The following is a 20881-nucleotide window of genomic DNA, read 5'->3' as shown; positions in this document are numbered from 1 at the left end:
AAGGGGCTCCTCCCTCTCCCAACCTTTTCAACCCAAATCTAACAGCACTTCTCAGGCCCAGCCTCTCCTGATTTCTGCAGTCTTGAACACAACTCCCCACCAGCCTGTGAATCCTAATTCCGTTGTCTTCTCAACCCTTTTCCAGGACCCCTTCTCCCTCTCAACCCCCAAGTCGGGCTTCTTTCTCCCTACCTGAAAGCCTGTTTCTAATCACCCTGATGCCACCCGGAGGACTGCATTTCATCAGTCATCATGGGACTCTCATGGGACATCTCTATGCCTGGTGTCCCATGCTATCCCATTAGCATTACTAAAACCAGATCTGGTCACATTCACCCTCTTTCCCCAGGCTGCACTCACTGCCTGTTTTAAGGCTGAGCATGCCCCAGACCTCCCTGTGTGCCCTTTCAGACTCCTACCTCTCTCGTCCCCAAGTGCAGCCCATTCCTGGTGGGCAATGTTCTTCCCATCTGGCCTCCCTGCCTCCTATCCTTTGCCTCCCTCCATGCATCATGTGCTGGGAAATCAGTGACTTGTTCTACAGCCGGCCCTCATCATGCAGCTTGTCCAGAGCCTTCAAGGGACTTCCCAGAGCCTAGCCAAGTTCAGACCCCACGTCCATTTCCAACTTCATCACTAAGTGCACGCTGGGCTCTGGGCCAGGATTAGCCTAGTGTTCAGGGCCTCCCGGGCTGGCTCCTTCCCACAGTGCTCCTACCAACCTGAGGCATTCCTGACTGCCTGGCCGTTTCCTCCATCGGGAACATCCTCCCCAACACCCCACCCCAGTGCTGCAGGCCTAGCTCAAAGGCCTTTCCCTCCCAAGTCTCAGCCTCTACCCCCAGCAGCCTTCCTTCTCCACCTGCCGTGCTGTGCTCTGGCTGTGGGCCCCTCAGCCCTGCCCAGCAGAGTCCAGCACGCAAGGGGCAGCAACCAGCATCACCACACAGGGGCCTGTAGGGCAAGTATGTGGGGAAAATGAGGTTGAGCAGAGCCTCCGGGTAGAGACCAAATGCTAGGGAATCCCTCAGGCCGCAGGAACCCCTACTGGGGGGCTGCACAGCGGGGCAAGAGGGAAGGCCAAAGCCAGAGCGGTCTAAGGGCCCAGAGGCTACTGCGTGACCCCAAGGGCAGAGGTGCTTGACTGCCCGAAGGGTGTCCTCAGCACAATGCCTGGCGAGCTGAGGTGCTCGGCCGATCAGTCCAGATGTGACACCAAGCCCCTCTTCCTGCTTCCCCTTGTGTGGGAGGATGAGCCGGTGGGGCGGGAGAGGAGGCGTGGAGCCCCCCGCCCTACCCCGGGGAGGGACTGGGCCAAGGCAGGCTGGCCCTGATGCCCGCTGTGGCAGCAGAGGGGACCTGGCCCCACCAATACCCTCTCCCCTCAGGCCCTAGCCCAGCGGCGGCTGAAAATGGTCACTGGGCACAAAAGAATCGGACACGGTCAAGTCAGGCACCATTTTTTATAAAAACGCATAGTCTCATTTTTCACTCTTTAAAATCACATTCAAAAATCGGCAAAGGAGCGCCCCCGGGAGTAGATGGGAAGGGAGGGTGCACCAACCCAGCCCCAGGGGGAGGGGGCGCGACACCACACACGGCAGCGCGACTGGCACAAGGGGGCATGCGGCGGGCGGGGTGGCGCCCTGTGGGCAGTGGCACTGACGGGACGTGGGGCTATGGGGCTGGACAGCCCGGGGGGGGGGGGGCACACTGACCAGCCCAGGGTGGCGAGGGCTGGCCCCGCCTGGCCCCTCTCACTGTGCTGCCCAGCCCGTCAAGGCTGGCCACCTATGGTCCCGGGCAGATGAGGCCTCGCCCAGCCCAGGGGGGGCGGGGGACCTCAGGGCCAGGCTAGGCCAGTGTGACACAACCCACAGCTGCCTTTCTGTGGTCCCTGAGCCCGGGCGCTCGGCGGGGGAGGGAGGGGGGGACCGCAGGGAGGGCAGCCGCACCTGCTGCCAATGCCAGAGTCCCTCAGTGTCCAGGCAATGTGGGAATGGAGGCGGCCAGTGATACAGGGGCTCTTCCTGGGCAGGGGCACAAGAGCTCGAGTCACTGTGGCCGGGCCCTGGGGTCAGGGAGATAATGGGCCCCTCCTCCACCGACTGGCTGGAGGACAGGACAGTGCAGGACTGTGCCCCTGTCACAGGAGGGGCTTCGGTGGGAAAATTCAAGTAGTATCCCTGTGCTGAGGCCTCCCCTGGGGTGGGGGACGCTGGGCCACCCCGCTGTGCTGTGGGCACAGAGCCTGAGGGGACACAACGCGGTGCGGCATCGTCCCTGGAGAAGGGCCAGGAGGGCTGCAGGGGCTGCTGCTCCCCCCCCCCCCCGCCCCCTGCTCCCACCCACAGGAAGACACTGGGAGGGGAGGCCCCTGGAGGGTCGGGGCTGAGGGCGGCCGGACAGTGGCTGGGTCGGTGGCAGCAGGAGCCAAGGCAAGCGGGCCCCCCCTGGGGGCTGGGCCAGGCTGGGGCCACAGGAAATCACAATAATTACAAAATAAAACCTTTTCCGCTTTGCGGGAAAACAAATAATAAAAATTCGACAAAATAAATTAGAGGTTTATAAAAGGCGGGCGGGTCAGAGGCCGTTGGCACTGCCGCGCTGGACCAGCGGCACCTTGCTCAGCTCCACCACGGGCGAGCGCGGCTTGTTCTTCATCTTGGGCACGCGCTGCACCAGCTGCTGGGCCTCGCGGTACGCGTCCCGAAGCTCCTTCTTCCACTGCACCAGCTCAGGGTCGCTCTGCGGGCACCCGGGGCCGTCAGCCGGGGGGTGGGGGTGGGGGGGCCTGGGTGCCCGAGGCTCCCTTCCCAGCCCGCCCCACCCCCCGCCGCCGGCCCCTGGCCCCACTCACGTCGCACTGCAGCACAAACTGTTTGCCGCCGCGGATCTTGAGAAGGAGGCACTTCCGCTCCTTGATCTGCGTCTCCTCCACAGACTGGATCTCCTCCATGGTCAGCAGGCTCTGCTGCAGGGCGGGCGGGAGGGGCGGGCAGGGGCGGTGAGGATGCGGCGCGGGCTGGCGGCCCGGGCACTCACCCCGCCTCCGGCGCCCGCGGGCTCCGGCCCGCTCCTTACCGGGGCCTCGCCCTCGCCCCGCCACTCCAGCCGGTTGGGGAACAAGTAGAAGTACCGCCTCTGCCACTGCGTCAGGAAGGGGTTGCCCATCTTGGCCATGTAGCCATGCATGATGCAGTCCTTGCCCAGGGCGTAGTCTGCCGCGAGAGAGTGAGAGGCGCGCTCAGCCCGGCCCGCCCGGGGCCGGATCCTGGGCTCGGCCACCCGCTGGCCTCGGTGGCCTTCCGAAGCCTGAGCCGATTTCTCATCTCCAAGCTGCCCGGTGGGCGCCCACGGCAGCTACGAACCCTCACCTTCCTCGTGGCCCAACTGCTTGTTTTTGGTTTTCTTGCGGGCCTCCAGCCGGTCGGTCTCGGCATTGATGGTGTCGAAGACCGTCTCCGCCACCTCCTGCTGCCACCGCTCCGAGATGGTGAGGGGGAAGTTGCGGTAGAGTTCCTGGTCACTGTCCAGCAACTTCAGCGAGTAGACGGGGCAGGGACATCCATCCATCAGCCACAGGCCTGCCCAGCCCCAGGGCTCCCAGGCAGGGAGGGCGGGGGGGGGGGGGGGGGGGGGGGGGGGGGGGGGTCTGGTCTCACACGGCCCCCCACCCTCCCAGGCACGTTTGGGGAGGCGGAGCCTGAGGCCCAGCGGCTGACAGAGCCCTGCAGGCCAGGATCAGGGCTCATGTGAGAGGCCAGGCCGGGCCCGGTACCTTGATTCCTTTTGTGTCCTCCTCGTCAAAGGAGCCAATGTCGAAGGCGTCAGCAGCGTTCACCTCCCCTCGAGGGGGGATCAGCGGGGGAGGGTACTGCAGCAGAGCACAGGCGGGGCATCAGCACCAGGCAGGGGCAACAGGGCGCCCGCCTGGCCCTGCCCCAGGCTGGTACCTTCTGCAAGAAGACCATTTGCCAGTCCAAGGAGCGGAAGAAGGGGCTCTCCTTTACCTCCTGGGCCCTGTGGGGGGATGTGGGTCATCAGGCGGGGCGAAGCCTGGGCGCCGGAGCAGGTGGCCCAGGCTAACTCCTGCTACAGCCATTCTCTGGCTCTGCCACCCCGGGAAGGTTCCTTAAACCTCAGCCTGTTTCCTCATCTCGAAAATGGGGAGAACGGTTCCCACATCATAGGGCCGTTGGGAGTTTTCACATTTGTAAGTCTTGCGACATCGTGCCCAACAACTTAGTAAATGCTTAATAAACACAAAAAGCTGTTGCCCTCATCATTATCATCGCCGCGTTTGTTACAGGGGCCCTTCTGGAAGCCGGTCCCCCAGCAGCTCCGGCAGCTGTGCGCCAGGCAGCCCCGTCCCCTGAGAACACTGGATGGGGCTGGCCATCTCCCAACCCGTGAACCCCTCAAAAGAGGCTGGCACCAGGAGGGGGCTCCAGTGACGGGACACAGCCCTCATCCTCAGGCTAGCCTAGCAGCATGCCCAAATACCCAGGGCCTGGGAGGGAGGGCCTGAGACAGTTGGCCCTGGTCCCGGGCACTCACCCTCGACCCAGGCAGCCCAGTCTCCGGTTGACATCCCTCTGCAGCAGCCCCTCCAGCAAGGAACGGAGCTCGGGGGAGAAGGAGTCGGGCAGCTCCACAGCCTGCGGGGAGGAGTGGACACTGGCAGGGTCCGAGGATGGGACCTGGCCCCCGGCACAGGGAAAGACAGGGCCCAGCTTCCTCATTTGCCCCAACGGGCACATTTGTTCTGACAACACAGGGATGGGAAGCCTCTGGGGCAGGAGGCCAGAGTAAGGATGAGTGGCCCAAGTTTGTTGTTATTTGGTGAGAACCAAGAATCCATGACCCTGACACGCACAGGAGACCCCATCCCCACGGTGACCGCCCCCCATGGACTCCACCCAGCCTCCCTACACTCACCATCGTCAATGTCATGCGGTCAATCTCGTGCTTATCTTTGGTCTTGTGCTGCCGAAAGGGGCTGTGCCTGGGCAAGAAGCACAAGGTCAGAGGATAGGAATGGGGAAACCGAGGCAGGGAGCGACAATGATCCTCACCCAAAGCCAGGGATGGTGCCGCCCTGACACCCAGGCAGCTGTAGCCCCCCTCCCCTAGACACCTACCTGGACTAGGGATGAGCTCTTCCCTGTCCCGTCCCACCCGCCGGCCGGGGAGGGCCCACTCACCCCCGCAGCAACTTGAAAAGCATGCAGCCCAGGGAGAACCAGTCAGCGCTGCTATCGTAGGCCACGCCCTTCTGCAGGACCTCAGGGGCCATGTACCCGTGGGTGCCCCTGTGGGAGCAAGGAGGCCATGAGAGGGTCTGGCGGAGGGTGCGGGAAGGGAGAGTGGGGGGGCCAGGCACTCACACGCTGGCGTGGGGCTTCTTCTTGGAGAAGTCGCAGGCCAGGCCGAGGTCTGAGATGCGCACGTGACCGTGCTCGTCCAGAAGGATGTTGGCTGGCTGTGGGGGAAGCCCAGTGAGCAGCCTCAAGGGTGACTCAGGACAGGGCCTGGCCAGGCAAGAGGCCAGCTAGGTCACTGTCCTCACCCTGGAGTGTTGTGGGTGTCCAGGGACAAGGCCCCGGGTGGGGTCTTCCCCTCCTTTCCCCAGTTGCAACTGGAGTCCAGAAAATGGCTGGGTAGGGGGGCCGGTGAAGAAGGGAGCAGCCAGCCGACTCTGTCCCAGAACGCCACCGCTGTGGGCCAGGCGGGCCAGTGGCGCGGAGGGGAGGGGGGTGCAGAGCCTCACCTTCAGGTCCCGATAGACAACGAAGCGGTTGTGCATGTGCTCCAGGCCCAGGATGATCTCGGCCGCGTAGAAGCGCATGTCGGCCTCGGAGAAAACCCCGTGCTGGGACAGGTGGTAGTGCAGGTCCCCGCCTGAGGGAGGCAGCCCCGCAGGGTGGCGCTCAGCTGCCCGTCCCAGCCTCCAGCCCCGCGGCCCACCGGGGGGCCAGGCCGCGCACTCACCGTTCATGAGATCGAGGATGAAGCTGAGCTTGTCCGGCGTGTGGAATGCGTACGACATGCACACGATGAACGGGCAGTCCTGGGAGGGCATGGGAGGCCAGGTCAGCAGAGGCCGCGCACGGTTCCGGGACCTGAGGCTGCTGCAGTGACCCGCCCGGGCCCTCCTGGCTCACCCCAGTGCTGACGAGGGACAGCATGATGCGCTCGTTCAGGGCCAGGGTCTCCCCCTGCTTCATCTTGATGCGCTTCTTATCCAGACACTTCATGGCGTACCTGGTGGGAAGGGGGGCGGGGGGCGCTGGCTGGTCAGTCAGTCCACACGCACCTTCAGCGCAGAGCCCAGGGCTGTGTCTGGGGGGGCGGTCCATGGGGGGCGGGGCGGGGGGGCAAGCCCTCAGGGCTCTTGCGGTGAGAACTGGACACTGAGACGAGGCAAGACAGAAGGCAGGAGAGAGTACTGGTGAGGCGGGGCCTCTGGGGGCCTGTGGGGGGCGGCAGCACCAACACGGAAAGGGGGGAGACAGTAGCCTCTGCAGAGACCTGCCCGCGTAGGACCTGGGGGCTCCGATCCCCTCACGGCTCTTCCATGCACACCCCCAGGGGGCCCTCCCCTCCCTCAGGCATCCCACTCGACACCGGCTGAGCTGGCGCTCACATCTTGCCCGTGTCGGCCTTCCGGCACCCATAGACCTCGCCGAAGCCCCCTCGTCCGATGATGCGGTGCACGCTGAAGTCGTTCATGGTCAGCTGTGGGGCGGCAACAAGCAAGGTCAGAGCACCCAGGGCAGGGACACCCAGGCAGCGGGGGGGCCAGTCCCAGGCCCGGGACCACCCTCGCCATGCACTTACCTGCCCTGAGCCACCCTCACTGGGATCCTGGCACCGAGCCCACAGCCACCGCCCTGGGGGCTGAAGGGCAGGCTCCCCTGACCCGCCCAGCCCTGGCCGAGCTTCGGTGCCCAGCTCCCTGGGAAGGGTGGAAGGGAGGGAGCAGTCTTCCATGCCCACCCGGCCCACTCACATGGATGTTGAGCTCCACATTCTTCCACTGGCAAAATCGTGTGAATTTATCGCTGTAAGAGAAGAACCAGGGCTCAGATGAACTTCAGAAAGTGGGCAAAATGATGCTGGGTGCGAGCCTACCCCACACCACTGCCATTGTCTGGGGTCCCGAACCTCAGCTGTCCTCTCCTGGACTCCCGGGAGTAGCGCTGGCCCAAGTGGGTTTCAGATAAGCTTAGAAAAGAGGACCTCCGGTCTGACCTGGACTTCCTCCCACTGTATCGCTGACAATGCTCATCTCATCCCTGCTTGTACACCTCTAGTGACGCAGCACTCACCCCTGTGACACTCCCCCTCCGTTGCCTGGCAGCTGGGACCCTAAGAAAGCTGTTGCTCACATTACGCTGAAATCTGCCTGCAACTCCCACCCACCAGGCCAGCTCTGGCCACGGGGGCCACAGAAGAGGACGGTGTGTCCTTTTGTGCCACCCTGACGCTTCTCAGCATAGATGGGCCCAGCAAGGTGCTCAACAGTCCATGAGAAGGAATGACACTTAGGTGGTCCTTCACACCCCGGAGAATCCCCTGGGGCTCGGAGATGCCTGGCACTAAGAAGGACAGGGTGGGACTGTGGAGGAGGTGGTGGCTAGGAGCCTGTCCCACTTCTCAGGAGTCCCTGCATGGGGCCGTTGGCGGGGCCCAGGCACCCGCCTGCCTGGATTCTCTCCTCCACACCATCCACACCCCTTCTCAGAGCTGCCTCTTCCTCCCCTGCCCCTCCCGCATATGCTCTGCTCTCACCTCTCGATGAATTTCTGGAACACATCCCCTCGGAGGTTCTGACAAATCTCTTCAATGTATGGCTAAGGGGAGAAGCTGGAGGTTGGTGACTGAGCCAGACTGGGAGCCGGCCAGGCTCCGTGACCTCAACGGTCCCAGGGTGCCCCCGGCTGGGCAGGGAGGCAGCGGGGATAAGCCCAGCACGCACCTGGAAGAGATCCGGAGGAACCTGCTTCTTCACCAGGTGGCCCTGGACGTGCTCAGTGGCACTTTTCGAGAAGGGCTGCAGAAGACAGAGGTGGCTGTGAATCCTCTGCAGGGCCCCTGCATCCCTGCCCACACCCCAGGCCGCTCTGGGCCGGCGCTGGGGTCTAGACCTAGGGACGGGCTGGCCGCGGCACTCACGTGTGAGCAGGCCAGCAGCTCCTTCATGATGTAGGTGTCGAAGACCTCCCGGCTGCGAGCCAAGCGCTCCTCCTCTGTCTCCAGCTTCTCGTATTTCTTGATCTAGAGGACAAGATCCCCACGGGTGACACAGAGGCACCAATAGCAGGCATCTTAGAGACTGAATGAAAGCAGCCCAACCTTCTCCCCTCTCTGCAGGCAGCGGGGGCCTCACCTCCTCATAGAACTCCACCAACGGCTTGGCCTCCTCTAGGTGTTTCAGGCAGAAGTCTCGGAAGAGCAGGTACCCTGAAAGCAAGTGTGTTGGGTCACACGGGGCCACGCCCCTCTCTGACCTTCCCATCAGGGCGGGCGGCGTGGGCTTGGGGCTCCCTGGGCAGAACTGGCCAAGGAGACAGCCGAGGTGGTCTCTGCCCCAGGCAGGGACAGGACGAGGCGGCCCCCAAAGCTGTCACCAGCTGAAGATTCTCAGTTTCGGGTTGAGGGGTGCCCGTCTCCCAGAACCCCAGATGTCAGCTGGAACGTGATGGGTGCTCCGGGCGCTCTGGCGAAGCAGAGGCTGACTCCGGCTCCCCGCCCTCTCCCTGCCGTCTAGGGCCTGCACCGCACCCCACTGGGCGGGCTGTGTGGGTGCAGAGCCACCTGGGTCAGGCCAGAGCATGGCGGGCAGGAGGAGGGCAGCCTCCCAAGGGACCCACGTCCCTCTCCCCGGACGCCCCATATCGTGCCCCCGCTGTATCTGGCCGATTCTCACAGCAGCCCTGAGGAACAGCTGCAGAAACACACCGGCGGAGGCCTGTCAGGTGGGCCACCGGCGGAGGCCTGTCAGTAGAAGGTTCGGCTCTACTACCCGCTGGGAGGCGCTGGGAAAGACAGGCCAGGGGGTGGGGCCTCGAAGGGCACGAGGCCACTGGGGAAAGTAAGAGGCGGGACAAGCTATGGGAAGGGCTCCCAGGCCTCACCCCTCCCAGGGAATGGGGGCCCGAGGCCCGGCCCCAGAGCAGCCCTGGAGAGCAAGGGGGAAGTAAGGGCAGTCCCCATTCCCTCCAGCCTGACATGGGTGACCAGCCTCGCACTAGATAGCTTCCATGCCTCTTTGGGGGCACTGCCTGGACACCTCCGGCACAGCACACAGCCGTCACTCCTGGTAAAGGCGGCCTGGCCTTCGAGTCACTCGTGACCTGGGTTTCCCAGTGGGCAAGGGGCTTTCACTGAGGCCAACTCATCTGGCCTTCCAACAGTCCCGGGCAGCAAGGCTTCTGAGTCCTAATTCCTAGGTGAGGACACCAACAGGCTCAGAGAGGTAAAGCCACGCGCCCAAGGTCACACAGCACAGGCAGGGGGCCGACCCAAGCTGTGCTTTTTGACGCACTGGCTCCCCAACACTGACTTCCAATGCCTGGTCCTGCCAGGCCAGGCCCAGGCCACTCCCACTTCAGAGCTGAGATCCTGCTCTCCTCTCGGGAAGGCCGAACCAGAGCTGTGTGTGCCTGAAGCCTGCTTCCCGGGAACCACACCACCCCAACCCAACCTCGCCCCGTGGGCCAGTGCTGCAGCAGCGGCACTGTAAAACCAGGGCACTGGAGGAGGAGGAGGCTCGAGGGGCCGCTGAAGCAGGTTGCTCTCAAAGAGGGCCCATGGGGGCGGGGGCGGGAGACCACAGCTCGGCAGGCGCCACAGGAAGGGCCCCGCCCCTTCCTGTCAGCTCTACCAACGGCCCGCAGCAGCTGTGCCTGCGCCAAGGGGAAGCTGCAACTCTCAAAAACAAAAACCCAAAGGAGGAACTTCCCCGGCCGCCCTGGAAGACTGCTGGGCCCCCACCCCCTTCACGGGGCTCCCAGGGCTGACCGCCAGGGGCTGGGAGGCACAGTGGGTCACCATCCCGGGGGGATGCTCCCGTCACAACCCAACCCTGCCCCATCAGATGGGAGGCCAGAGCTCCAGGGAGGGAACAGAGGCCAGCCGGCTGGGGTGGGGGCAGGAGAGCGGCCTCAGGGTCCTTCTGCCCCCTCGCCCCAGGCCCGGGGCAGCTGGACGGTGGCGGGAAGTCCTTGGGGCTGGCAGACCTCGTACTCACCCAGCTTCTGGGAGAAGATCTTCTCAAAGGTCACCTCGCCCCGGTCTTCCAGGTACTTCTGCATGACGCTTCGGATGCTGAAAGACAGCGGGGGGGGCGGGGCGGGGGGGTGCCCTCAGTGAGCCGGAGCCCCCAGGGCTCCCGCCAGGCCTGCTGGCCCTGCCTCTTCCCCCCGGGATCCAGAATGTCACCGTTCCCTCCAAGAAGGCAAACTGCCAGTCCGGGCCTGCCCACCTGGGCTCTGTCCCCAAAAGCTAGGGTGGCCAGCAGGTGGCTGCTCAGAAGTCCGGTCCCAGTACTGCCTCATGCTGGCTTCGGGAACCTGGCCAAACCTCAAAAGCCGGGCCTCACCATCAGCAGATGATGGGTAACCAAAATGGGGCCTATCCTTACCACGGAATACTGCTCGGCCATAAGGTGGGACAAAGCACTGATATACGGAAATGCTACGACATGGATGAACCCTAGCACGCAGCGAGACGAAAAAAGAGAGTCACAAAAGGCCCCCAGTTCTATGACGCCACTTACGTCGCATGTCCAGAACAGGCAAATCTACAGAGACAGAGAGCAGATTAGTGGGTGCCAGGGGCTGGGGCACAGAAGAGGAGTGACTGCCAACAGGTAGGGGGTTTCTTCTTGGGGGTGATGGAAATGTTCTGGAATTAGGGTGAGAGCTGCCCAATTAGGTAGGTTGAGAGTTGTACTAAAACCCACTGGGCCGCACTCTTTAAAATGATGAATTTTATGTTATGTGAATTATATCTCAGGTTTTTTACACAGTAATAGCAAGACGAAACAAAAACCAAGCCCCAGCTCCTGTGTTCCTAACATCTGAATTAGAAACATGCCCCTCTGTCCCTGGGTTGCTTGGGAGGGCAGCAAGGGAGAGGCTGGCCGTTGCGACCATGGAAAGCCCAACCCAACGGTCCCCACCCGGAAAGCTCACCTTCAACACCAAGGGCTGTCTGGGCAAGCGACACGGGGCTGTCCTTTGTTCCCGAGACAGACCTTGCCGTCCCCTCCTCCCCGCTCCTGGGTCACCTGTACACCAGCCCTGCCAGCCTGCCTGTCACGCCTCCACTGGCTCAGGCTCCTGAGGAACACTCTTAGCTGCCTGTACCGGGGACCAAGCTGCGCAGTCACACCTGAGCCCAGGCAATGCTCACAAGGCCCTTAGGATATGTGGGGCCACCGGCAGTCCACCGACAAAAGACGTCGCAGCTGGTGAGGACCAGAATCAGAAAGTCTGGGCTCTGTGGCCCTGCATCCCTCTTGGAGCCCAGCGCGGGTCACCAGGGTCTGCTGCCGTTTTCTACTGGAAGGTACCACGTACCCCTGACCTCCAGGCAGGAAAGTTCCGCATGCGTGGCTCTAAGACATGACACAGTGTGTGACAAAGCCTGACAGGACCCACTCAGGAAGGGAAGAGTGTTCTGGGTCATCACGAGAGGCTGTGTGGAGGAGGAACTTCACTGGGTTCCTCCGTGCAAACAGGATGTCAACAGGTGGCAAAGCCCAGGGCAGGTGGGTGGATGTGGGGACAAGCAGGGGAAGACCCGGCCAAGGTGAGCAAGAGGCTATCCCAGGCAGGAGGGAGCTCGGCTAGGGACGCTTGGGAAGCTCAGCCGGGGAAGGCGGAGTCCGCTGGAGGCCCCACAGGAGGAAGCCCGAGTAGTGAGACACTAGAGGGACGGCCAGTAAGAAGGGGAAGAAACAGGGCTGGGTGCGAGCAGGCTCGGGCCATCGGGCAGGCAGAGGAGTTGACCAGGCCAGCGGGACGGCAGGCCAGGCCTGCAATGGTCTGGCCCACGAGAGAGGTGTCTGAGGTGAGAACGTTCCAGGCAGGGCCAGTGTGGCCCACGGACGCTGCCCAGCCGCTGGGCCTGTGCTCGGAGGCGGGGGGACTCCTGCCCTTTTCTGCTCAGCACTCTCCTTCTGAGACGGTCTGAGCGGAAGCCCAGGCTCCACTCCCCCCAGGCTTCCGCTCGAGTTTGAGCCACACAAGGAAAGGCCACGCAAGATAACATAGGAGAATTCAGAGCTATCTAAATGACTCCCTCCTCTGCTTCCCCACCCTAGAAGGCTGGAAGATGCCGTGACCTCCTCCAACAGCAAGAAGGGTGCTGATGGCCAGGACAGCCCTCCCGTGTCCCTATCCTGCGACTCCAACCAACAAGAGCGGAGCTCCCAGCTGAGGGCCAGTGGCTTGGTGGCCCCACGCCGAAGTGGTGGCCACTTCAGAGCTGGTTCCCTCAGGAAAGCAAGGATGCCCTCTGCAGTGGACAGGGGCTCCGAGGCCAGGATGTGGTCCTCACCCAGGCCACCACCGTCTCCCCTCCCGACTGTCACACGCCAGCTCACTTCCACCAGCCACCACCAAGAACACATCTCCCCAGCCCCAGGGGACCCACAGAGACTCACAGGCACTCGGGAGGCGAGGCCTGATTCCAAGGCCCGCTCTGTGCTCACACACGGCAGAAACTAGAGACACCTGCCCTGGGGCCTGCAGCCCAGAGACCAGAGCCCCTCATTTCCTTTGAGGGAGAGCTTAGGACCTCCTTTTTGGAGGACAGGAGGGCAGGCCAGGGGCGTGCTGGGGTGCAGCAGAGCAGCCAGGGCCCAGTGCAAGGCAGCGAAGGGCCGGCAGGGTCTTGAGACCAGGCAGCCAGGAGTTAGGGGCTCGGAACCTGGGGCTCCGTAAGGGCCAAGTGCCTGGATTTCACCTGTAAGGTGGAACAGGAAGGCTGGATCCTCACCACCCCTTGGCTCAGCTCTTGGCACGCCATGTCTGCACCCAAATCCTGTGTTTGGGGACATTTTGGTCTATGGAAGGGGATGGACAAGGTAACAAAGTGGGGGGCGGGGGAATCACAAAATGTCAATCCCCCACGGAGGTGAGTGGTCAGATGGAGGTCAGTTGCAGTCAAGAGGGATGATGTCCAGATGCTTCAGGTCCAGATGGGAAGCCCCCCTGAGCCCCAAACTGGCTTCCTGGGAACCAGCGTGGCTGACAGCAGCTTAGGGAAGGCAGCGTGATGGGAACACCCCCCGCTTCCCATCACAGGACCCGGTGACCCCCAGAACGGCTGGGAACCGGACCCTCCAGGGAAATGCCCTCTCCCCGAGGGCCCGTGGACGAGGGAGCCAGCCTGCAGCCCAGCCTTCTCCCTTCCCGGCGGCTCTGCTGTGGGGTCAGCCCAGGAGAGAGCAGAAAGTGGGGCACCGGTGGCCAGACCCCGCCTCCCCCCTCTGGAGCTGCATGGGACGCCTCTCTTCCCAGCCCATAGCACTTCACTTTCTTCCTTAAAAAGAAAAAAAAAAGTTTTCTAAATAAAATAAACAACCCCCCCCCCATCCAAACACAAGATTGGACTGAGCATAGCCTTGAATGGAAGGCCCCCAAAGAGACAGCATTAGGGTTTCCTGTCTGTTCTCATGGGGCTGGTGGCCAAGGGAGCCTGTAGTTTAGAAAAACGTGTTATGGGGCACATTCCCGCCGGGTGGCAAATACAGGCTGGCACGGGCAGCAGTGGTGGCCTCCTGGGCTGGGTCACCTTCATCTGCAACACCCGCTCCCTGATACTGGCAGAGTCTAGGGTGGCGACGAGCCCAGAGCAGCATTTCTGCCCCCACCCAGGCCAACAAGTCCGATATACAGGAGCACGTGGCTCCCCGATCAACTCTGGGTTGTCAGGAGAGCCAGACGCCTGCATCCTCCCCGCCAGAAGGACCCTCAGGCGCTCAGTCTCTCTGGGGAAGGGCCCCTGGCTGCCTTGGCTCTTGCAGTCAGGGGGACACCCACGCCTGAGTTCCAAACGGCTCTCCCCAAGTCCCCTCCGTGGAGGAGGCCAGGCCAAGTCACAGACTTTAACCGTCCAGTTGGCCCACTTGTGAAATGAGGACGTCAACAAATTTCTGAACTGTCACCACCGCGCTGGCCAGGTGAAAAGCCCGAGAGGGGGCGCCTGGGTGGCTCAGTCGGTTAAGCAACCGACTCTTGGTTTGGTTTCAGGTCATGATCTCACGGTTCGTGAGATCGAGGCCCGAGTCCAGCTCTGCACTGTCAGTGCAGAGCCTGCTTGCGATTCTCTCTTCCTCTCTCTCTCTGCCCCTCCCCACCTCATGCGTGTGTGTGTGTGTGTGTGTGTGTGTGTGCATGCACGCTCTCTCTCTCTCTCTCTCAAAATAAATAAACTTTTAAAAATTTCTCAAAAAAATAAAATAAATACATAAAATAAAAAAATAGAGAGCCTGAGAGGACACAGCAGAATTGTCCTAAGACGACAGCCTTGCTGTGAGAGCTCCCCTCCTGGAGGCAGCCCTCCCGCTGGGATCCCCCAGACCGCACCTCTTCTAGAACATGATCATAAGCTGTTTGGTCTCGTTTGGGTCTTTGCCCCACACCCTCCCACATCCTCAGAGGGTGCCGCCTGCTGCCAGGCCTCCTGACTGGCGAGCTCTGACCAGGGCTGGGGCCAGGTGAGTGGCTCACAGACCAGCCTCACACACTCATGCTCATCAGCCTGAGGACCCGGGGTGGGGGGGTGGGGGGGGGTGGGGGGGGGCAGAACCTGATACCAGCCGCTGACGAAGCAGCAAGGGCCCCGTGGCAGGAGGGCCTGCCCTGTCTGGCAGGGAGCTGCCGGACCCTGCGGCCTACGGCCAGGGCTGTTCGCTTTGGCCCCAGCTGCTCCCAGGAGCAGGCCAAGCCTGACACTGAGGGGGAGAGCGCGTCCTCCCCCGCAGCCCGGAGTGTGGGTAGGGGTGACAGGACGGCAGGCAGGCAGGAAGGGGGTGAGGGCTGTGGGGGAGAACTTCCGGTGCCTTCTGGAACCACATGGTTCAGAAGAAAGGCAAGGTCCCTTGCTCTGTGGCACAGAGGCTGATCCTGGCCCTCACAGACGACTCCCACACAGGGTCACAGACGGCAGCTCGTGCGGACTAGGAGGGACAGCAAGGGCTGGGGGCAGACATGCTTGTTTTGTTTTGATGGTGAGGAGATCTAGGCTAGAAGCTGAGTGGCCTGCCCAGCATCCCACATGGAGACAGCAGCCAGAAAATGTCCAACTCTCCCCGAGAAAAGGCGACTCGCCAGGCAGGGGCCTCCCCCTGCAACCTCTGCAGAGGACCCCGGACTTGTACCCCGGCTGCCTCCCCCTCCGTCCACTGCCAGTGCTGTGGGCAGCGGGTAGCATCTCTCCCGGGAGCCCGGCGGGCTACGGGCAGCTTCGGCTGGCACCTGGCAGGCCGGGGTGTCACCGGGATGCCAGAGTTGCGAAAGCCCAGGACGGTGCAGGATGGCACGGGGGCGGCAGGGCCTGGTGGGTCTGGCACGGCCACGCCTTGAATAGCCACGCTCTGGGAGAGGACAGTGAACAAGCCAGCGGAGCAGAGGCTGTGGCCGTGGCAGCGGCTCCTCTGTGGCATTTCCAGGAAACCTGGCACTGAGGTGGCAGCAGGAGGAGGAAGTCCTCTGGGGCTTCTTATTAATATTTCTCAATGACTTGCCCTGGGGCTCAGTGTCCTCAGCTCGAGAACAGGGCCGCATACCAAGTGGGAAAGACCAACCCTGAAGGCCACCCGGAAAGGCCAAGCCCAGGGAAGAGAAAAAGACGCGCACTAGGTGGCACGCACACAAGCACCCCCCCCCCCCACGCAAACGCCCAAGCCACCCAGGCTCCCAACAGTCAGTGCGGTGGCCACGACGTGGCTCCTTGCGGGATGTGCGGGGGGGGGGGGGGGGGGGGGGGAGGAGGGTGCTCTCTGGCGGCCTTGTCACATGTCACGGCTTCTATGCTAACATGACCTGAGTACCACACCCTGCAATTTACTGCCATTATGTTAAAACGCACCAAGAACAAAGTTCTGGGGCCCCGTGGCCCGTGGTTCCCAGGAAGGGGCTGTCCACCCCGACCTGGGTGGCCTCCAGAGTCAGAGAATGCCCCGCTCAGAGACAGAGCTGCTAACACTTTTACACCAGAAAACTCGCTTCTGAAACCCTGCTCCTCTGCCAACACAGATGCTACCCTTCGAGGCAGCAGAGATGCAGAGAAGGAATGTTATTTAGAAAAAGCTGCAGCCAAACACGTCATTTTCAGTATCTCTTACTTGAAACAGATCAGTGATAACTTGAGTACAACTCTCTGTCTTATGTGACCAACAGAGCACAGTGGCCCCTTGGGGCCACAGGAGGAAGGGGCAGGTGTGAGGGAGGCTGTGCGATCCTCAAAGACTCTCACGTGCTCCTGGCGTTGGCTGTTTGCTCCGAGGCAGGAGCAGAATATCCTGGAAGCACCAGCCGTGCGCGCGCAGCCCCTGGGTGCCCGGGGCGGGGAGGAAGCGCCGCTGCAGAGTGCCTACACCTGACGTCACCGGGAATTTACTACTAGGGATTGATCGTGCATTAATAGGACACGTTATTCCTGGTTTGACAGAGCCCAGATTCCCCTGCACAGATTCCAACCCATAATGCTCATGCTCCCTTCAAATCCACTTACTGAGGGAACAGCGGGAGGGCGGGCAAGCAACTTAATGGCAAAAATGCGAAACCCCATGGCCTGGAGAGGAGCGCAGGTGGGAAGAGACGTCCCAGAGACCCACTCCTGAGCAAAGGAGGGGCTTCAAAGGCCCAGAGGGAATGACTGCTGAAAAGATCACCTTGTTTGGCGGGGTGTGGGAGTGAGGAGGAGAGCTACCGCTGGGGTAGAAAGTTCTGGGTGAGGGACAAAGGCTGGAAATAAACAGCGTTTTGCTGGTGATGGAGAAGTGGAGGAGGAAGGGAGGAAAGCTTCCCCTGCACCCCTTCCCTGCCCCCCCCACCATACAAATCGTGGGCAGGAAGTCCTGGAGGCAAAGAGTTAACAGGAACGAAGAAGCAGAGGAAGAGTGGCCCGGTCTGGGAGGCAGGGAAGCCAGAAAAGGGCAGGAAGGAGGAAATCCATGGTGGGGGAGGGACCAGGAAAGAGCTGAGAAAATGGGAGGCTGCAAGAGGCACCCGGCTCCGACAATCTGCTGCTGGGGCTGCTACTGTCACCAGGGAGGGCAGGGGCATCTCCTGGGACCACCTGAGCGAGGCTCCTGAGCCAGGAGCCCAGAGATTAATTACACCCGGCCTCCGTGGTCATATTAAGCAAATGACAGTAATTACAGGACCGCTGCTGGTGGAGGGAGAGCAGCTCCATCGGGGAGAAGCACAGACCACAGGCCCGAGGGCTGAAGGAGCACTGCGAGGTCATCCCTGGGGGGCGGGCCCTGGCTTTACTGAAGGGGACACGGAGACAGGTGCAGTCAGGAAAAGGGACATGCTGGGATCGCAGCAGCATCACAAGCCGGGTCTCCTGTCTCCCGGCTACACAACACTGCCTCCTTCCATGAGGAGGTCGAGAAATGGGTCTGTTCCCTCGGATTCTATAGGGTGACAGAAGGGGAGGACCCTGTGCCAACTCAAAGTGGCACTGTGCCTGCCCAACAGCTCCTGTTCCTAGCCCTGACGAGTCAGAGCTGATGCCAGCCCCAGCTCCCGGCCAAGCCACAACCTGGGCACCAGCTGCAGGCAGGCTGCCAAGACGGACCACCCCAAGGTGGGAACGTCTCCAAATGGCATCTCGTCATGGACGAACCACGGCCATTCTTCCCGACCCTGACCTTGTGGGTGAGGGGAAGACGTGACCCCAGGCAGGAGCTGCCTCTTCCGCGTCCTAGCTTTGTCAGAGCGGCTCCATTCTGTCCCAGATGACGGGGCAGGGGCCGGGCCTTGTGTCCCGCTGCTTCCAGGCCAACCCCCAGACCACGGCGACCCAGATGAGGGGTGCCAGACGGGAGAGCAGCGGGGGTACAGCGCTGTGTGGAGGAAATGAAGCACAGCAGGGGGTCCGGAGACCTGAGTTCAAATTCCAGCTCGCGCCTGGGACTAAGTCTCCTCCCCTTCCCGGGCCTCAGTTGCTTCAAATATTAAACGGGAGAATACCACCTTCGGGGCCCTGCTCTCCCACAGTTGTGGAAAGAATCAGCTGGAGTAAAAGCTAGCTTGCAAACTGGGAAGCGCTAGGCAAATGTAAGACACGGTCTTCGTGACCTTCCAGGGCAGGAGGCATCCGACCCACCAGGTGTGCGAAGCATAAAAGCAAAGGCTGGCATGTCCTCCATTAGGAGAGGCCTGGCCTCAGGGCACCGACGGGCGCTGCGAGAGCCTCTATCCATCTCACAGCGGTGGTGCATCTGTCCAACGCTGTGCTGCTGGATGGCGACCCCCTGTGAGAAGCCATGACACCTGGGTCTTGGTCTCCTGCTGTTCCCCTAAAACTCACAGCCTGGTTCCAGACATCACCCGGTCCTGATATTTCCTGAGCAACCGCTTACATGTGAGGCATGGCCGTGCCAACTTCACAGGTTGGTTTTTGGATCAACTGAGATGACAGATGTCATAATAAATAATAAATTGTTATAATTTCCACCATCGTTCCTATCAGCACCGTCACTACCACAGATGGTAAAGGGGACAGGAAAAGAGGAACATCTCGTTTCTCAGGGTTCTAACACCTGCAGGGCCAACCCAAGGCGGGGCCCCATCGGGAGCAATGCATTCTGGGGAGAGATTACCCAAACACAGAGAGTTCCAGAAAAGGTTCTGCCTGACACTTTGCAGAGCCCCAACCTGCAGGAGGGTCTCGAGGCCGCAGCCACCAAGGAGAGCCGTTGTGAGCCCCAGGGGCTGACTCCCCCCCATTTCCTCCCTCGTGGCTTTGTCATTTCTGAACTCATTTTTGTTCTAACTGTCGCTGCTCCCTGGACAGCCCCCAGCTGACAGTCAGCCTGGTTCCTGTTTTGAGAAATCTGATTGCAAATGTCTTAGAAAAAACGGGCCCTAACGGCCTTTTCAAAATGCAGACCAATTTTCCTCTCCCAGGCCTGGTGTTCAGTCAATCCGAAACCCAGTGAACAGGGCACAGAGAAGGGTGCTGGAGAGGTAGCCAAGGCACTCCCCACAGCTTTGCGCTCTGCTTCAAAGGCTTAGGACGCCACGGGGTCACAACCCTTATTTCACGCTACCCACATTTCACAGATGAGAAAACCGAGGCCCAGAAGCGGAGGGGAAGGGACTTGCCCAAAGTCACATGACAGCTAGGACAGGCCCAGGTTCCCAGGCCAGCCAGGCTTCCAGCATGCCAGCTCTCAGGCATGAGCAATCATGGTGGGCACACAGCTGTCGCAGATGCAGAACAGCCAGGCCCCGGCTCAGGCCTGAGCAGTAGCCATGACGTGGACGTGGAAGCCAGAAGCCCCGATCTGGTGGCGAGGCGCCAGCCGGGACTACCTGTGACACAGGGCGAGCCGCTCACCTCGGGGGCTTCTGCTCCCCCACCCGTGCGGTGGAGACTAAACTGTACCTGTCCTACCTGCTGACAGGTTGCAGTGCGGCTCACGCAAGGGGAAAACACTCTAGAAGCCATAAAATGCTGGCCAAACCTCAGCAACGGTCCGTATCCTGAAGAGAACGTGCCTACATCCTGAACAGTTTCAACTTTGATACCGGGTGCGGTGACATCAATAGTCTCACGGAGAGGCGGCAGCCGTGGTCCAGCTGCTGCAGAGGTGCCGGGATATCCTCTGGCAAACAGCAGCCACGGGACACCACACGCAGGGCCGCCAGAGGAGGCATCGGAGGGGAGAGGGGCGGCGGGTGTCTCCCCCGCTGGGCTGGGGCACGCGCGCCACACCCTGCTCCCCCCACCACCACCCCGGCCCCCAAAGCACTCTTAAACCCTACCCCAAGCCAGTGACCCTCCCGATGGGTGGGGGAAGACCAGGAAGACTTGCCGCCTCCCGCAAAACCTCCCGCAAAACCTCACGCAAGTGTCGACCAGAGAGAGGGGGCTAGGAGTGGGGGTGCTGCAGCCCCAAGGCGGGGTGCCGGGAGTCGGGAAAGCTAAGGGATGGGGGATGTAGTCAGGCCAGGTGGCCGGTGGCAGGTAGAGGAGGGGACCCCACGGGGACCAGGGGCTGCCGGGAGGGGCATGAAGGGCAGCACGGGGCCCCTGTGGGAGAAGGCAGGAGCGCGGGGCCGCCGGGGGCGAGGGCAGGCAGCGTGTACGAAGGGAAGGGAGGCAGTGGGGCAGGGGGCACTGCGCGGCCCCGGGAGCCGGCGGGGCCGGGAAGCCCCGGGTTCAGGTGCACTGGGCCTGGGGCCGCGGGGTCGGGTCGGGGTGGCCGAGCCCCGAGCGGTGGCCGGGGCACGGGGCACTGGGGTGGGGGGGGGGGGGTTCAGGGGCCAGCGGCGGGGTGGTCTGGGGCCGCGCGGGCTCCGGGTTCGGGGAGCGGGCCCGGCCGGCGGCCGCCTCACCTGGGTTCGGGCAGCAGGATCTTCTTGCTGGCGCGCGCGGCCGGCGTGGCCTTGCTCTTCTCCATGGCCATCAGGTAGCTCACATCGGCCAGCACCGCCTCCAGGTCCGCCATCTTGGCGGCGGCGGCGGCCTCTCCCGCCGCTCGGCTCGGCTCCGCTCCGCTCGGCGCGCTCGGCCCCGGCCCGGCCGCTCCGTCGGCCTCGGGCGCCGCCGCCCGCCTGGCCCCGCTCGGCGCCCGCGGCTCCGCTCGCCGCGGCTCACAGGCGGCGCCGCCCCATGGCGC

At 62.4% G+C, this 20881-nt stretch overlaps 1 protein-coding gene across 2 annotated transcripts; it reads right to left on the bottom strand.

Moving 5' to 3' along the window:
• Positions 1-1449: 1449 nt before the first annotated feature.
• On the bottom strand, positions 1450-20774 carry GRK2 (G protein-coupled receptor kinase 2). 2 transcript variants are annotated; one of them, XM_042904551.1, is made up of 21 exons: positions 20598-20774; positions 10259-10335; positions 8396-8469; positions 8182-8283; positions 7985-8059; positions 7798-7859; positions 7016-7067; positions 6650-6741; positions 6168-6267; positions 5995-6073; positions 5774-5904; positions 5391-5485; positions 5208-5315; positions 4942-5008; positions 4561-4661; positions 3957-4023; positions 3782-3877; positions 3378-3540; positions 3085-3221; positions 2861-2974; positions 1450-2748 (listed from the first exon to the last, which is right to left on the bottom strand). In XM_042904551.1, the coding sequence occupies exons 1-21, from the start codon at positions 20708-20710 to the stop codon at positions 2584-2586; spliced, it is 2070 nt and encodes a 689-aa protein (XP_042760485.1). In that variant the 5' UTR covers positions 20711-20774; the 3' UTR covers positions 1450-2583. The 2 variants fall into 2 exon arrangements, with proteins under 2 accessions (XP_042760485.1, XP_042760486.1); XM_042904552.1 differs by lacking the exon at positions 20598-20774 and adding an exon at positions 11205-11342.
• Positions 20775-20881: the final 107 nt, after the last annotated feature.

This window comes from Panthera leo, chromosome D1, assembly GCF_018350215.1.
Source record: "Panthera leo isolate Ple1 chromosome D1, P.leo_Ple1_pat1.1, whole genome shotgun sequence".
NCBI lineage: Eukaryota > Metazoa > Chordata > Mammalia > Carnivora > Felidae > Panthera > Panthera leo.
Note: the sequence above shows the minus strand (reverse complement) of the source record. Positions and strands in the feature narration are given on the sequence as shown.

Excerpts from the sequence above, each read along its gene's own strand:
- GRK2 (XM_042904551.1), bottom strand. The coding sequence starts at position 20,710 with ATGGCGGACCTGGAGGCGGTGCTGGCCGATGTGAGCTACCTGATGGCC. Across the intron at positions 8,060-8,181 it reads AGCTGCTGGCCTGCTCACAC|CCCTTCTCGAAAAGTGCCAC; the intron begins GTGAGTGCCGCG and ends TGTCTTCTGCAG. Across the intron at positions 2,975-3,084 it reads GGGGCGAGGGCGAGGCCCCG|CAGAGCCTGCTGACCATGGA; the intron begins GTAAGGAGCGGG and ends CCCGCCCTGCAG.